This window comes from Venturia canescens, chromosome 4 (assembly GCF_019457755.1).
Source record: "Venturia canescens isolate UGA chromosome 4, ASM1945775v1, whole genome shotgun sequence".
Classification (NCBI taxonomy): Eukaryota; Metazoa; Arthropoda; class Insecta; order Hymenoptera; family Ichneumonidae; genus Venturia; species Venturia canescens.
In genome coordinates, this window is record NC_057424.1 from 24474439 (window position 1) to 24492428 (window position 17990).

At 36.7% G+C, this 17990-nt stretch overlaps 3 protein-coding genes across 4 annotated transcripts; 2 read left to right on the forward strand and 1 right to left on the reverse strand.

The window, feature by feature from the left end:
- Positions 1–606: 606 nt before the first annotated feature.
- LOC122409424 (endocuticle structural glycoprotein SgAbd-2-like) lies at positions 607–2905 on the forward strand. The gene is made up of 2 exons (XM_043416993.1): positions 607–1090; positions 2368–2905. Exons 1-2 carry the CDS (start codon positions 1037–1039, stop codon positions 2857–2859), a joined length of 546 nt encoding a protein of 181 aa, XP_043272928.1. The 5' UTR covers positions 607–1036; the 3' UTR covers positions 2860–2905.
- Positions 2906–4176: 1271 nt separating this feature from the next.
- Positions 4177–7220, reverse strand: LOC122409425 (endocuticle structural glycoprotein SgAbd-8-like). The gene is made up of 2 exons (XM_043416994.1): positions 7069–7220; positions 4177–5092 (listed from the first exon to the last, which is right to left on the reverse strand). Exons 1-2 carry the CDS (start codon positions 7078–7080, stop codon positions 4700–4702), a joined length of 405 nt encoding a protein of 134 aa, XP_043272929.1. The 5' UTR covers positions 7081–7220; the 3' UTR covers positions 4177–4699.
- A 5794-nt stretch (positions 7221–13014) lies between these two features.
- Positions 13015–14789, forward strand: LOC122408949 (endocuticle structural glycoprotein SgAbd-1-like). 2 transcript variants are annotated; one of them, XR_006260568.1, is made up of 3 exons: positions 13015–13108; positions 13517–14017; positions 14432–14789. XR_006260568.1 is itself a non-coding variant. In XM_043416082.1 (2 exons), the coding sequence occupies exons 1-2, from the start codon at positions 13097–13099 to the stop codon at positions 13904–13906; spliced, it is 402 nt and encodes a 133-aa protein (XP_043272017.1). In that variant the 5' UTR covers positions 13015–13096; the 3' UTR covers positions 13907–14157. The 2 variants fall into 2 exon arrangements, 1 of the variants encoding a protein (XP_043272017.1); XM_043416082.1 differs by lacking the exon at positions 14432–14789 and having other exon boundaries at positions 13517–14157.
- Positions 14790–17990: the final 3201 nt, after the last annotated feature.

Genomic DNA, 17990 nt, shown 5'->3' on the forward strand with positions numbered 1-17990 from the left:
TGTCGATAGAAATAAAGATCGCACCTCTCGCTGCGTCTCGTCGCTCGTCGCCTTTCCACAAGACTGTAAAGTTTTCGTCGAGAGTTCAATTTGCTTCGCAAATGCATATTAATTTTCATGCACTTGAATTTCGATAACTTGTTATCCAGTGTGGCTATAACGAAGAAGCGCTCGTGAGGATTGAGCATGAGAAACAACAAAACGGTAAAAATGTTGAATGCTCAAGGTAAGCCAAGAAGCTTATTCGTGCCAATAAGGTCGTTGTTCGGTTTGCCGTCGAAATTCTTGCAAAACTGCTGACATGTGGGAGAAACTGGAAAAGAAAGATGGAACGCGAGGTCACATGTGACTCGATGTTCTAGCAAAATCGTCGAGTGCTTTAATTCCATTATCTATTTATTTATTTATTTACGTATGACACATTTGTTGAAACGTCGTTATTACACCGATTGTTTATATATACCAAAGGTCAAGCAACAGAGACGAAATTTGAAGGCTTCGCGAGCACGCGTGTCCTCAGGATATGCAAAGAGAGCAGGGTGGCGCTCAATAGTTGCAGAAGGAGAAGATCGGAACATCGGCGTATAAAAAAGCCGAAATACACACTTTCCCGGGTTATGTAAAGCCTAGACTCGGTGTAGACTCTCAGGAGAGGTATAAAGGTCGGCTGTTCCCCCAACGGACTTAGAGTTGCTCGCGAACTTCACAACCGCAACCATCGAAAAGTGATCCCTATATTCATACTTATACGTATATATACATATACAGCACCTACACATATGACGCAAAGTTATTAAACTGCGTTCGTAAACACGTGGAGTACCATTTTCCTGCACGTACACGTATATACACGCGCATATCATATATGCGTGTGTGTGTGTGTTGAATAAAAATATACGTATATCGTATATTGGAGTCCAAGTGCGGCAACTTTCCTATAAATGCGCTGCGTTTATATTTGCGTACTTATTTGTCAATAATGTGCGTTGAATAACATCCCTTATAGCCATATTTATATATATATATATATATTGATATGTTTGAATTGATGTCGTCCGCGACTACACCAACAATCAACATGCGTTATCTTGTGAGTATCAGTCTGAAATTATAAGCCACGGGGAGTGGGCCATACGTAACGATAAACTTGAATTTGCTCTTGTGCAACTAAAGAATGATTACTTTCTTGAGAAAGGGAAAATAAATATGAATTGTGACTGTGGGAATTTGATACTGGTACAAAAGAAATAAATATTTTTGTTTTCATAGAGAGCTAGTTATACTGCATGAACGCAATACGAAAGTATATGGAATTCGTTTGAGCGTTCTACCAAAAGTATGCATACGTTATTGATTTTAGTGTCTCATGCATGTAGAAAGTGAAAAAAAAAAATGAGAATGATAAAATGAAATAGTAATTCGAGATGATATTATTTACTCGTGGAAAACGTGAAAGACGTCTCGTTCACCAACGAACTTGGCTTACATTACGCCATAATTTCTCTTTTTCACTTTCATATTATTATATACATTTTCATCGCTTGTGATATCTCGAAATTCAGGAGCATTAGTAGAAACGCGTTATGTTAGCCATGCGTATTCATGATTATACGCGCAGCCAATGATCTCGTTTGAACGTTTCTGCGACGTTTCGAGGAAATATGACAAAAACATAAGCAACGAGCAAAACGCGTAATATTTCTTTGTGTATGTCGATACGTTGGAATAGAAAGAGATCTTTTTTTATTGACTGCATGAAGCATGACACAATTTCTGGTTACCGTTAATCGATCGAGCATCGTGCATGTAGCATGAGAGATACCACTCAAATTAGGATTGTTATCATCACACTGACAAGTAAAAATATTACTAGTAATATAGTTGATTATTTTTTGTTCGTTTGCACGATGTGCAACATTCTGCGAAAGTGCTTTCGTGAAGGAGTATCTCGCGTAAAGGAATGTCTTTTATCACAATTTATGAATAAATTCAAATTCCACTATAATGAAATTGAATTTCTCTCTAAGCTTATCAAGAATGTTAATTACGTCAAATCCCACGACTTCTTTTACTCCGCGTGAATTTTAAATTCACTTTGAATTAACGAATCGCTTATATCCTCCTTCTTTGATAAATCGATCATTATTTTCCACATACGTAATAATAACTTTATAAAATTTTCACTAATGACTCCAACGAATGATAATGACTCCTGCATTAATTGTTTCAATTTCTTGTGAAACTCTTCACCTACAGATATAAAAAAAAAAAAAAATGGAATATATTTGATCTGAAATGTGAAAACGAACGCGCAAGATCCAAATAATCTTGTCGATCAAGATTCTCAACGTTGATTTTTGTTTTCAGATATTCGCTTCAGTTATTTTGGCAATCGCAAGTGGCCAGGGACAATTCAGAGAGCCGGAAAAACTTGTGAAAGGATCTCATACGTTAGGGGACGATCTTGGAAAATACGACTTCACATACGAAACGGAGGGGGGGATCGTGCAGACCGAGCACGGTTCGCGAAAATACGAGGGAACGCCGGCCGAGACTCAACTGATACAGGGATCGGTACAGTACAACGCGCCCGATGGAACTCCGATATCTTTGAGTTGGACTGCCGATGAATTCGGTACACAAGTCGTGGGAACGCACATACCAACTCCTCCGCCGATTCCACCTGCGATTCAGCGCGCCCTCGAGTGGATAGCGAAGCAACCATCGACGACTGAACAGCCCGAGGGAGATCAGACGATCTATTCGGGCCAATCCTCGAAGCAAAATCGAAACTACGAGTCGCCCAAAAACGAGCACCAGCAATTCGGAAATCTTAAAAAAACAGCTAGGCGCAATTAATTTATTTACCAAATAATGTCGAAATATAAAATAATTCTGTCTCTGACTTTTAGAATATTTTTATACGTAAATAAATGAACATTTTTACACATATACATTTCTCAGCGATATGGGACCGTTCACTTTTGCAACGATTTTTACGAAGATGAAAGGATTCCAGAGAACTAGATTTGGACCATATCGGCTTTTTTAACATCGTCCACTTGCGAGATTCATTCATCGTTATTTTTTTGCGAATTCTGGAAAATCTTTTCTCATTCGAGCTTATGTTTATTATTTGTTATAATAATATCAATCACTTGCGTTAGCCATCGGTTAGAATTCAAGTAATTCCGGTCAGGGAAAATCCGAAAAAAATTGGCAAAACAATCTGATGACACGTGAAACCACGGTTCCTAAGATTTGAGAGACCAAAATATTGTTTATTTATATGGAACATTTTTTGAGAGTTAGTTGTTAAGGTTAACGATATTTCGTATGCAATCTTCTTCCCGCGAATTGACGTGATCGTGTGACAAAACTTTACAGGATGCTCAAAGTACAAAATTATATTGCCTTTTTTCAGTGCCTCGCGGGGCATTGTATTAACGTTTCTTCAAAACATCGTGCTGGAGAAAATATGGCTGTCGCCGCTGGAAACATCGAAACACGTTATTCTTAATGCGGCCAAGAAATTTAAACCACGATTTTTCTTTTATTTGGACGCTTTTTATTCGTTCGTTGATGCTTTTAGCACTTTTTTATGCTCTTCATTCAGTTTCGCACTTTTTTGAAATCCTACACAACACTGCATAAGATTGAATCGTTCGGAGTAAACGGAACGTGCTAAAATTGGCGCGTTACGCATCGGGCAACGGATCAACAATATAATTTCTTACATTCAAAATTCACTTGTAGAATCGAGTCTTTCGTGCAACGATTCTTCAAACACCGAAGTTTGAATTTCCATTGGCTAATCATGCTGGCGTTTTATGACGGGTTTTCCGTTTCAAATTCCTGATAATTAATATTGAAAAAATTAAATAAATGTAATTTGATGCTTCTCAAAGCAATACTCTCATATATTTATAAAATTCGGAAGATTTTTGTAGATCGAAAATCTGTGTAGACGACGAACGTCAACTGAAAATATTACCTCTCCTCTCATTGCGGTGTAGTCTGATGTTCCGGTTGAAAATTAACAGTCCGAAACTGCAGCCAAATTCGGCAATCTCTCGTTTCAAAGAGAGCGAACGAAGTTATCCGAGCGTTACGGCGCCTGAGGAAAATATGGAAAAGGAATTTAGGCTCGGGTAGCATACACGTGATAGCACAAAATGTTTTAACCCGATGCTCGCATCGAATAAAATGCGTACGAGCTACAATTTATTTACAAAATTCCGTATTTCAGATTGTACAGTCTAAGCAGATAATAAAAAAACAAATTAATTCAATATAAACACGTGAAGTGTTCAATTTGTATCGTATCTAATGAGAGTTTAAAATTCGACTGGATTCTCCCGAATTGAATGCGAGTAAGAAAATTTTGATAAAAATAAAATAACTTAGTCGTGAAAGCCTGCTTTATGGTATTTTCTCTTACCATTGATATTCGATATTTGAACTATTCGATCACTCAAAATGAATAATTTTCTAAAACAATTTCAACTGAGCGCGAGACATTTTCCCAAGATACAAGAAAACGTTATCTCAGGAAAACGTGTGTCGCAACACGAAATTCATCATAAAAATGATAAAAATTCGCTATAATCGCGGCGATCGGAAGACTGATGTGCGTGTTGATTTTATTAAATTATTTGAGGCTCGATTGCTTCGTTACATTTAAATTTAATAATCCGTTCTATTGCTTGGGCGCGTCGATGTCATTTTCCTCGGGATGTGCGGCGATGTATTCCAAAGCCCGAAGAATTTCTTCGGGGATTGGTGGCGGTGTTGGCAAATGACGTCCCTGAGGCTGGAATCCGTTTTCATCAGCGATGTAAGTCAACTCGATTGGTGTGCCGTCTTCGCTGGTGTAACTGAATCGACCTTGAGCCGACATCGCCTCATTTTCCGTACCAACGTTTTTCAAGTGACCCTGCTCTTCCGCTTGGATTCCGTTTCCAGTCTCGTAACTCCACGCGTACGAACCATCCGGATTAGGACCGTCCTGACTCTGCCGAAGGATCGGAATAGGAGTTGTGTTATCGAGGGGTGCTGCCAAAGCAACCGCCAACACCGAGATTATCACTGCCTGAAAAATAAACGACATAAAAGATTAATTAATCTTCACTCGAATTTTTGCGGTGAAAAACATCGTTTATAATATTGAAATTAATTTCAAGAACTCGTTGCATATTAAGTTATCTACGAGGAAAAGTATTGGTTGATTCGTAGAAATTTCATTGATTCACTCGCTCGTCATCGATGACTCAATTGAGGATACTTCGTACAGGCTTACAATTTTGCCATGCAAAATCATGCTAAAAACATGAAAAATTTCAAAATGATCAGAATTTTATAAAATTTGGTGAACCTATTCTTTAGTACCAAATTCTGACAAAACTGTACATTTTTCGAATAATTGATCACTAAAGTTAGGTATACATTCCGGGCATAAGAAATCTGCTTTAATGCGTAATTACTCGATAGCTAAGCAGAAGAAAATTTTGAAAAAAATTGTGTTTTCGCACTTGACGTTGAAGAACATTATCACCAAATTTGATCAATTTCTAATTATATAAACTTTTGTACGATACATCGTTAAAATGCTGCTCACTGGTATCGTAAAATGTTGAGCCACTAAAAAATTGACTAAATCAACAAGTTTTTTTATTTCATTGTTGATCCGTTGACTTTCATTCGAGCGTTTCTCACATTATTTTCGGTTTTCATATACCTTAATATTGTCCGAAAATTGTTCACATTAAGAGTGCAACAAATCGATGAATATTTGTCAAGCGTTACGCGTTTAATATGGGTCATTTTTATAATTTTATTTCATGCCAGAAACAACGGTGATGACACGTTTCAAAAAAGTTAGTCTTTTTCTTCGAGAACTTTCGTAGCTTAAAAGTCATGAATAAATTATCACCAATACAATTCTCACAGCCCCGTATGACTAAGCGTAAAGTGATTCACGGAATCGCTGAACTCTCTTCGTAGTAGAATAAAAAAAACTCGACTGGACCACTCTCGATTGAATAAACAAGTAAGTATTTCCATAACGATGATGAAATTGATCCGATTTTTGCCTACAACTGATTTCTCTAATCGGTCATTCGAAAATCGATCTACACACGGATTTTTAATAATGTACTTTCGTTTTTATTATTTTTACCAATACTTATTTTTATCCACAACTTTTCCTTTTAAAATTTTATTATATACTCGTAACCTACTCCGCAAGCACCAATCGCCTCATTATCCTTTATTTCTCAATCATCGTTTCACCAGCAAATATTGTGAAACACTTTTTGGAATATCTCACGAAAACAAACGAATCTCCGAGAACGAATTTCATAGTCCGACCTTCGGATCAATCTCAAAACATTACACAAAAACGCTCGAGTCAAAATACTCATTTTCGAAAGACATTTCTCGAATAAATTCGTGGCCCTATTTCTGGGACCAAACGTTTAATTGCGTTACGATCGATCGATTGACTACTATAATTGGTAAAACAATTGAATGTATTACATTTATTGTGTTCACTTTTTTATAGGCGCATGAAAAAAAGATGTCGCACATGATTAAAGAGAAAAAAAATCTGAAAAATTTTTCGAACGTTTTCTACGCTCGGCAATTCAGATACGTCAACCAAGAATCTTCATTCTCACACGAATATATATATACATATTTATTAAATCAGCTGGGTCACTTTCTACCGCGAAGCTCTACCGAATATACTTTCATTTCCCTTTATCGCGAAATCAGTAAACGAAATATACATATCCGTATGTAGGTTCAAAAAAAAAACAGCATTCCCAGCAATTCGATTCGCAAGTATTCGTAGACTCCGCGATCGCAGTGCGGAGAATAAATAATTAATATGCTTGATAAATCAATGATATATTTTGTCATCGTGTTGATTCACAATGATAAAATAAATTCACCATCTTCCAATATCGTGACAAACTATGAGTTCCGAACAAAAAGATTTCAATGATTATTTTCACTTTCCAAGATGAAGGAATGGAAAATAATAATAATTCTATTTGCACTACTCACCAATTTGAGCATTGTAGAACTGTTTTTGCGCTTTTGTTTAATAATTTATTGAAACCGTATTATGTTTTTATTCGTAAAGAGCTCGAGATGTATTTAGTTGGTCTCACTTGTGGTTGCACGGACTTTGTGAAGAAGCATGTAAAGTCTTCCGCTTTATATATCCTCGCCCGTAAAAAGATTCACGGATCTTCGGCCAAGGTATATAACACATAGCGTACCTTATTCGACGTAGTGTTTTTCTTTTTCCCCTTTTTTTCATTATTTCCATCCCCACCAGTGGTTACCATTTATTTCAGTGGATACTTCATGGTGTGTATGAAATTCTCGATCTTCTTTGGCCGTTCGATCATCCTCTCCACCACCGCGTTGCTTCAACATCATTGGATTACATACGATGAGCAAAATGCTCTCGGCATTGACCACAGAAAGCCGGATACCCGATCGTTTTCGTCTCTTCATCCTAACAACCGCGAGTTTACATCAACGAATTATTACAACCTTTTTTCTCCTCGTACGTGATTTCTTCTTTTTTTTTCTCATTGCATTTTTTCATCAATCACCGACTCCGGGTCACGCTCTGACCGGCCCGAATCACTATGCTCCGATCATCGTCAAAGGTCGCGACAATTATTTCTCGATGCCACCCGCCGTGCCAAAAAAAATCTGATACCATTGTTTCGAGGCTTCGTCGTTGCCATTTTTTCCCGCGTAAAAATAAAAACCAAAAGTGTCAGACCTCTGAATAATCTCCAATTTCAATTTTTACCTACGAATTCTCTCCAACGCGATCGAGATCAGACGTCGCACGATCGATCGATTGTTTCAACCAACGATAGACATCGGAGAATTTAAAAATTTCACAAACACTTTTTCGTTCGCTATTGAGATATGCATCGAACTTTGAAGCGGCGCTGACGACGCATATCTATTTTAATGTTTCATTCAATCCATTCATATTTGGGCAGGCAATTACCTATGGAAATATCGAAATAACATGAAACATGATTATAAAAACGTGCAATAAAATTCGACCAACACCTGCTGATCAGCCCGACGCCCGTGAAAAACCAACGACGTGTGATTTTTCTGTCATAAATAATTTAAACATCGCCCGATGTAGCAAACAAAAACGTTTGCCACAAATGTTTGACTTTCAATTTTTTTCGAATTCTTCGTCCTCGTCTCTTTTCCTCTCATACCGTATAGATCTTACTACTTTCTCGTGTGTCTTCAAGTAACGTATGTTAGATCGCTCTTATATATTAAATCTAAAACATACTATATACTCGGGTATTTAAGACCTACGAGAACGAGGCTCAAAAATGTTAAGGCAAAGAGAAGCAGAAAGAGAAACGTACGAATAATATATTTGGGAAAAAGTGATGAGAAGTTTGTAATTATAAGATGATGAGAACCACACCATTATCTATATTTATTATATATAGAATGTGCGTATGTATACGCGGTGTTGTATACAAAAAAAAATGGAAGACACGTTGAAACCGTGTATATACGCAACGAAACTGCCAGAGATGAAATTCTCTATGACGGACATGTGTACATATAAATATACAAATGTGTATAGCTTTTGTTAGGCGAAAGCCCTGGGGGCTATACGCGAGTATAGTGACGCAACCTCAAAGATCCGGAGGTGCAATAATAATATTGGCCCGGAGCACATTTTGTAGAGAAACTCGTACGAAAATATATATACGTATATTATATATATATAATATCCGCAGCACATACGTGAACATTTACGCATGGATTTCTTTATAAAAAGTTCATGAACGCATACATATACCTGGAAATGTACGTGGAGATTTGTGTATAACTTTTTAGCGAGAAGAAAAATCCTATCGTCGTGCATGATCTGTGTCGTTATCGATTAAATCATTATTCAAATGAACCTCAGTACACCGACCAAAGCGACAACTCAAAGTCGAGAAACATCGAATGAGGATTTTGAAAATGAAGAAAAAGCAGGTCTTCTCAATAGCAATTATATATATATGAGAATGGGGAAAATACGAAGAAAATAAGGTGAATCGGTGGGGCTATATTTGTTACCTGATCTCACGATTCGGCAGTCGATGAAGTAAATACCCACGCAATCCTCGCGTCATTATAATTCGACAAATCAGTGTTGTCCATTGGAAGATGAACATATCGTTGGACCCTTCAGGGTCACCGACTCCTTTGGAATTCCCCGATTCACCGATCTTTCACTCAATATACACACAAACTCGTATAATTATACTCGTTATTTTTGACGTTTTCTCGAAGCGGGAACGTGGATGATGTAATTTTTTTTTTTTTTTCAATTTGTTACACCATTTTCGAAATAATTGGTTCGAAATAATTGATTCAATTATTTTTATAGAGTTATCGCGTGAATCATTTCAATTATAAATCATATTTATGTATAAGCTTTATTATTAAAGGAATATTTTTCATATTGTATTTACGATATTGTATTCGCACATTGCATGGTACTATTTTTTTTGAAATAACACTAATGGGTTATATCGATCGGTTCGTCACAATTTTCGTCACTCTCGTTGTTATTTTTTTCTTGCCGTCGAAATCATCAGTTCCAATGCGTCTTGAAACTCGATTGAGTGAAAGGTCGTGCGTAAAATAATGCATAAGAAAAAAAATACAATACCTTTCGTTGGATTTTATGCGCTTTTAATTGCAAAGAATTGCAGCATTCACCGCACACATGCATGCACGGATGTCTTGCGGGCAAAGAAATGGCAAAAAGCTTCAAGAGTTGGATAAAGGAGGAAAACTCGTGAGGAATATACCGAAAAAGCGGTGAATATCAGAGCGCATCTTCGCGGGAAATAACTGCACGATTACGATACTGGCTCAGCAGGATCCCCCGGGAATGATGTACGCCCGTAGAACGTCCGTTAATTACGGAGCTCTTGCGTGTGAATTGAGAGCCTCTTTTATTTTCATTTTTCATATTTTTTTTAACTTGTTTTTGGTCGAACGTTTTATATGGAATGGTTTCGGCCCAAATTTTCAAAGTAGGTCTCGATGGTAATACTCACCGCATAATACTTCTGCTCCTCTTCGAAACTTTACTCCCGCAGTCGAGAAATCGGGGGAAGTACAAAAAAAGAATCCATAACGCGCCCGCGTCTCGATTTATTTGTCATTTTATTTTTCTCTTTCTCATTTTTGTCTCTCCGTTTCTCCCTCTCTTCGTTTCTCTTTCTCTTTTTAAATCTCTCTCGCTTCTTTTTCCATCCTCGATGCATGCTGAGGTCACGCTGACAACCCAAGTACAAGTACTCTCTCACACACGCCGAAACAAAAAAAAAATACGCGCGTTTTGCTTACTTTCACACGTGGCCAAAAGAGAGTCCAGTTTTTTTCTTCAGAGATACTCTCGCTCCCCCTCTCTTTCTCCTTTTTTTTTCATTTATTGCTAAGATGATGCTACTCGCTCGGTGTAAATTCCGCTGAAAATTCGTTGACCAAAAAAACTACATGAGAACCGTTTGAGCAGTCATTCCGTGGTAAATTTAATCGTGAATTTTGTAGATTTTTTTCAATCTCTAAATCTAACAAAGATGCCCTGCTGCTTTTCCTAACTCGAGCTTGCAATATTGTGATTATTTACACCAGGCGTTTCCAATCGATGATTCATATTATAATTAAGAATACATCAGATTTTACACAGAAAAATAAACATCGATCTTGCTAGGAATACAAAAAAATTGTTGATGCAAATTCGGACCAGTGCGGACAGCCAAAAGAGCAAAAGAAAAAAGAGTCGTTTGATTTTTTTATGCGATTGAAACGAGTTATCCAACTTTGAGTTACTACGATGACGGGGTTTCGGAAAATTTTTTTTCCACACGTATTTCCAATATTTATTTGAAGGGGCAAATATTTGACTAGATTTACGAGAAAAAAAGGTGAAGAAAAAATCCTTGGAAAATAACGCTCGGGCGAAAATTTTCTTCGATCTATCGCGCTGCAGAATTAAAAAAAAATACTCGAGACTACTTGCCGTGGTTCCCAAATTATCCAAAAGCAGTTTATTCTCTGTTACAAAATTCCTGTAATCGATACTAAAGTGAAATCAATCTTTCTACCAGGCATATATATTCTCCCTTTCATTTCTCTTGTAATTGGTAATTTCGTTTCTTTTCTTAATCATTCCTTCCTGTCACAGACTATACGCTAGACATCATCCATTTCTCAATAATTTTGATCGGGAGCCTCGGTCATTCGCGGTCCAAAGGATAATTAGAAACGTTACATGACAATCCCACAATCGATCCCGAGAGCCAACTGTCGAGTACAATTTTAAAATCCTTCTATTCACGCGTCGTCTCACCTTTCTATTGCTTCTATAATTCATCGCGCGCATATACGAGGCGAGCAGGAGCCGAACGGTTTGACTAATAATGACGATCGAGCTCGTCTCCTTCTGGACCTGCTAATTACACTGTACCCAGACGACGTCCTACAACGCGAACCGAGAATATACACCTTTTCAAATCTCACTCTTCGCCTCTTCATTCCTCTATTCATCTTCTCTAACCAGTTTTTATTTTCTGAAAGTATCTCTCTCAGATGTCTGCGAGGCCTATTCAAATTGTCTTGAATTTCTTTCCTGATACATATTTTAATGCCATTTATATAATGATTTATAGATTTTTTATATCCTTTGATTGATTTATCGTTTTAGATTTTCTATACGCTGAGAGATAGATATTTTTGACTGTTCAAACAAAAAGGTCGGGGAACGATTTCCTTTTTCATTCGGCAATGATTCTTATTATGAATCTCCGACTTTATACAAAGGTTCAAATTATTATTCTTGATTCATTGCAAAACTATATGCGCGTCAACAATCCAATGAAACGAATCGATTTGATATTTGGATAACGAGTCAATTCAATTAATAACGAATCTAATGGATACGCTTTGAAATCAAAGATTCGACCGCAAAAAAAAAACACGTTACCGACCTCCATGGAATCGTTTATTTTTTTTCATCAAAAGGAATATTAAGAAGAAAACTCAAATATTCAAATATCAAGCTAATGATAAAACACGTGAAAGGATTCGGATAACTACGACCGCGCGTAGGCTTATTTTTCTATATATGAATGAATGCGAAGATAAATATTTATTATATATGTTACAAGGTCGTTGAATACAGTCTCGCTAGTTGACGAAATTTGTCAATAACCTCAGATCGATTTCCAGAATTCGTCAAATATACCGAAATAAATGTAAAACTGGAAAGTAAATTGACAAATTTTTGTTTCTATACTCGATCCAAACATTTGAAGCCTGAATTCGTTTTTCATAGAGACAGCTTCCGATTGATATTGCAACAACTATATTTGTTTTCCGAAGAGCAAAGAAAACAACATTATCGAACGACGTTATCAAAGATAATAACACCATTGAAATTATCAATATAATTTAGAGTTGCCAATTTTTTCCAGACAAATAATTTTTATCAAGCTCATATGAACAATGCTGCTCCCTTGTTCTTCTGAATGAAGAGTCTGCAATTATGAAATAAAAATTTCATAACATGTAGAAATTAATTAGTTCGCGGACGACTCGAACGATAAGAAAAAATCCGCTTTTCCAAAATTTCATTGTATTTTACCGATTGATTGATCGATCGAAAACTCACGCGTGATTCACCAATGTCGTCGGAGAGTTCACGAAATTTCGTTATCTAACCAATAATCCTTTTTGAATATCAATCAGCGTTTTGAAGTTGTCGTATAGCATAGTAAGAACGGAGGAAGGTCTTGTAGAACGAGAGGAAGGAAGAAGGAGGACAAGATGGTCAGATCCCATCGGTTGGAGAGGCAAATATGACATTCGTGAGATTTTCAAGAGGGAGAAGCAACGATATGCCAAACGTGTATTTACCATCAGGTCCAGCTATTTATGTTTTTACCAGTTTCGATATAAAAGCCTGACTCGTCGTCATCGGGGCATCAAAAAGCATAGCGACAACAGAAACACCGCCAACATGAGCATTCCGGTGAGTGCTGTAAACTGAATATTTTCGAGATGACGATGAAAATTAGTCTACGATCCAAGTGCACACATCGCGTTTGTTGTTAACGAAAAAATCACAAGTGTTTTAATAAAGAGAATTCTCATTTTGAAGTTCCAAGTGACGGCGTACTGTGTTGTTTCGTTCGGACTTTCGACAAAAAGCCTTATATTCTGAGTTATTTAAATACACCCAATTCTCCATTACAAGTATATAGGACGTGATTTGCCTTTTCTGTTCAACCATTTTTCTACTGCTTGAAATCAAGAAACAACCACATCCCGAGTCAGTTCGCGCTCTTTTTCAAAAATACCACAAAAACGAAAGATTCATCAGTGCCGAATTAAAAATCATTTGATTATATCGTGCGTGTGTTTTTTTTATGATTTACAGAAAATATCCGTGTTTATGGCAATGGCAATAGTCGCCATTTATGGAGCGCCACTCGACAACTCGGAGCCCATAGCGATACTGCGACAGAGTCAGGATGGTCCTAATTCTGATGGTTCTTACAGCTGGATTTACGAAACTGCGAATGGTATACAAGCTCAAGAAGAAGGCAGCCTCGTAGCGTCGAAACAATCGAACGAAGATGCATTATCAGCAAAAGGCAGCTACAGTTATACATCTGATGATGGTACACCGATCCAAATAAGCTACACCGCGAATGAAGACGGATTTCAGCCTCAAGGTGTACATTTGCCAACTTCTCCACCAATTCCGGCTGCCATTATCAAAGCTCTCGAATGGATCGCTGCACATCCCGAAGAAGACAATCTTTAAAACTTTAAGACTTTAAAGAACTCAATTCTAACTGTCATTACGTTTCATATATACTTTTTTCGTGGTCAGCAGAGGGAAACAAACGCCGTTTTATCGTCGACTTTGTTCAAAGTAAGACTCCAAGTGAAGTGAAGTGTACAAACATTTCTGATATATTGTAATGATACATGCTTTCGTGATTTTAGATGAATGTAAGATAATGTTTATATTAAATATCTACCCGAAATTTTCTATAAAAATCTGCATATTCGTTCATTTACATTGCCTCCTTAACAATTTAACTCAACCGTTCGTTGACCGTGAACAGAAAATTGATAATTAGACAACTATTCGAAGCGATGTGAACAAAAAACATATATAGAAAAAGTACTTTTTTGAGACATATGATTTTCTTAAGATGTGGACTTGCCACTTGACTCACCCGTCGTGACGAGGAAGAATTTAAGAGAAAAAAAAATGGGACGAAACAATATAACGAATAACAGGGAAGATTTAACTTTCACCTTCTCCTTCTATACATTTCAGGCTCTCGATTTGCTACTCTACAAATGTTAGAACCGGCCAGATAAAAAGGAACGAAAAAGCCAAATGGAAGCCGAAGATGAAAAGAAGTCAAGCATCATTGTGACAGTGACTGGCTATTCGAATGGCGAAAGAAAAATCTTAGCTATGAGCATTCACTGAAAAAGATACATTACAATAAGCACTTGCGATGAAAAAAAAAATCATTACGAATTTTGAGCAACAATGAACAAATTTTTCTGCGAATCGAACTTTTTTTTTGTCTATTCAGAAAAGATTCGAAGCACCAATGATCCTTTACTTGTTGATATTAATGCCAACTGATGTGAAAAAATTGATGAAAAATAAAAATTCAAAATTTTCCGTATTGTTCTTTCTTCATCACCGTATATTAAATAAATAATTCTGTAAATATTTCAAGTTTTGTCAATAACTATGCCAGGCCATTCAATGTACTACTCCATCATACACGATAGATCAATAATTAGATACCTCCTCGGATGCTCCAGATATTCAGACTCTTATTGAGTAACTATTCCTGCGAGGTCCAGAAACGTGCAGCGATCGAGAATTACGATTTCTGTGCTGGCAAATTGAGAGTTTGGAAGTTTTTTCGTATTTATCGTTCGCCGGAGATTGTTGGCTCCGATGCTCCTCTCTCTATCATTCTTCAGGCCAGAAATTATTTCAACAAATCCCACTTAAAATTCTAATTCTCGAAGAATTCCATATAATTCGAATCCCACAAATAAAACATGCTGATGATATATACACAGCTCAAATATGGTGATGACGTAATATCAATTTTGTTTACCTCAGTTATCGGTATTAAATTATTGTGACGATGATTTTGTTAAATGACATTCAAAACAGACGATAATACGAAATATTCCTTTGATCGTTGATCGATTGTGACAATGAAAATGGCGTGGAGAAATAGAAAAAGATAATACGAATTTTGACGCGACTGCAAGGGTCAGATTTTGACCCGGAATTTTGACATCCCGTCTGACTTGACGACTTTTCGACTTCCGTATCACCGTATCACCGAGTCGAAATAACACTGCCAAGTCTCAATCTTATAATTTTTAAAATTTGACGAGAATGGATATTCACCAAAATCATTCGGGACTGAATGAAATTACCTGTGACCCCCGCACCTTTGTCGCGTAGTATTTCGTATATCTTATGTAACTCCAAGGACATCCATTTTCTACGACATAATTTTCACGTTCCACTGACGATAGTTGATGCGCATATTTATGAATATTTCATATTTATAGATTTGTATTTGTTCAATTTTGAAAAAATCAATATTTCTACAAAATATCAAAGAAATTGTGCACAAATTATCCGCAGCACAGCCCTTTTTCCAAGTTTATTTCAATCGACTACCAAAATGATTATGTTTTTTCGTGTTTTCAATAAGCGTTTCAATAAAAGGAAAAGATTACATTTTCGACAGTTCTTTTACTCGTTAAACATGTAAGCGCGTCGCCTGAAGAATGACGACTATGCAACATGGGTGTACCATCGGTAGCCTACATCTAGGCGCCTCCTAGCTATAGCATTATCCACGCAATACTAGCTACTCGAATAGCATCGTATTAAGCATTGTCTCAGCTACTGCTGAGAATGAATTGACAGAATGCTTGAAAAATATCTGAAAACCGCATTCGAACCGAAAAACTGGGTTTCACGAAATCGATTCAACAATTGAAAAAATGTAAAAACTTCAAATACCCGAAGAATCTCGAGCTTTTTTCAAACCTTTAAATACCTCCGTCGGCCAAATTTTGAATTAAGAGTCTTCATTGGTGATTGAACATCAGTAAATTTCGTCGAGACAAAACGAAATCGAGCTTCTCCTTTGCCAGGCCGCCAAAAAATGGTCGATTATTAAGTGAATAATACATGCAATGGTTTATCAGTGGATAGGAACGCTGACAACAATGACACGACGACGTTCACGTTGTATCAAACATACAGCAAGGAGGACATGCCAGGTAAAAATAAGTGAAGCCATATCTCGCCAAGTACGTAAATAAGAAGATGCGGTGGATAACGACCTTGACATATAAGAGAGCTGATAGTGTGTGCACGTCTGTGCGGTATGAACGAGAATCCGACGCTAGTGTGTCTCGAATATTGTTAGATTTTTTTTAAACAATCGTCTTGCACTTAATAATGCTTTTTTTTTTAGCCCCATGACACTAAAACTCAGACTTCGCAAGCTCGATTGAATTGTTCTTTGCAATCTGCTGCTGCTGCTTCATTCTTGATCCAGCCAATACTCTTTTCTACTTATCTGTACTTTTGGAACATTATTCATTCATCGGTCTGATTTCCAAACAATTCAATTCACTCTCTTTCATCCTGCCGGATATAAAATATTTGATCAATACAGACTCGTTTGTTCAAATTGTTTCCCATATCAAATAGGATGGAATGGTTTTTTTTTCCATTCTTGTCATATTCTAATAATAGGAAATTTTCAATTAAATTTGGCTCAATCGACTATTATGGAAAATGACAATGACGATGAAGTTGAACTTGTAGATTAATCAAGGTGCACGAGGTACGTGGCCTTCGAACGTCTCAGACGAGGGCTGATTTGTCCAGTCTGTCCGTGACAAATAATTTATTGTTGAAAAATCTTCAATCCTAATGCGTGATCAATATTATTTGTGAATTTCTAATCGACGGATTTTTTATTGCCAATATGAATGGAAATTTAATTTTTCAAGAAGCAATTGACACGCGAAGCGGTCGAGATATAGCTCTGGAAGTTGAATATTCAAATGAGGTGTAGATTAAATCGTTAACTGTTGTCAACAAATCAACCCATCAAACATTTACAATTGTAATATCTGTAAAGAATAAAAATATTCATTGTTGATTGCAACTACACTTGGAGGAGTTGGTCAATTCACGAGACTTTATGAAACGACTGCAGTTTGCTCAACTGAGAATGAACTCGTCAGTCCGGTAAGAGCGGGATGACATTTAGAGAAAAGATTTAGTCAATTTAAAAATGTCTTCCTTCAATATGTGCATTTCCAATGGGAAAATTCTTTGGGGTCAAATTCAGAAACACCGGAGGGCAATACTTTTGCAATATATTGTTGAAAAAAAGTATTATTGTTGGAGTTTCGATTAATATTTTGTCATTTTTCTCTTGAGTAAAGCAGAAAGAAAGTCTCGATAAAAGATACGTGAGCTACTGCTTTTTAACAGCGAAGTCATAAAAACGTGAAACGTATTAGTAAATACGATCATCAAGTTGATGGACGAACCTTTGTAAAAAACACTTTAATCCAAACTAAAATGTGGATAATTATGAAGCAGAGAATTGATGGTTAATATTTTTGTCACTCTCAGAATTGCAAAAGGAGCAATAAGAAAAGCAACAATAATATTACCTTATTGGTTTGCGTAGGTATATGAAGATTTGCAAATTCCAATATATCGATGACGCGGTGTTGCGTCTTCTCTTACTTTGCGGCTCGATTGATGCGCATTCACGTAAGAAAAATTGAATAGCTTCTGTGTGGCCTCGCTG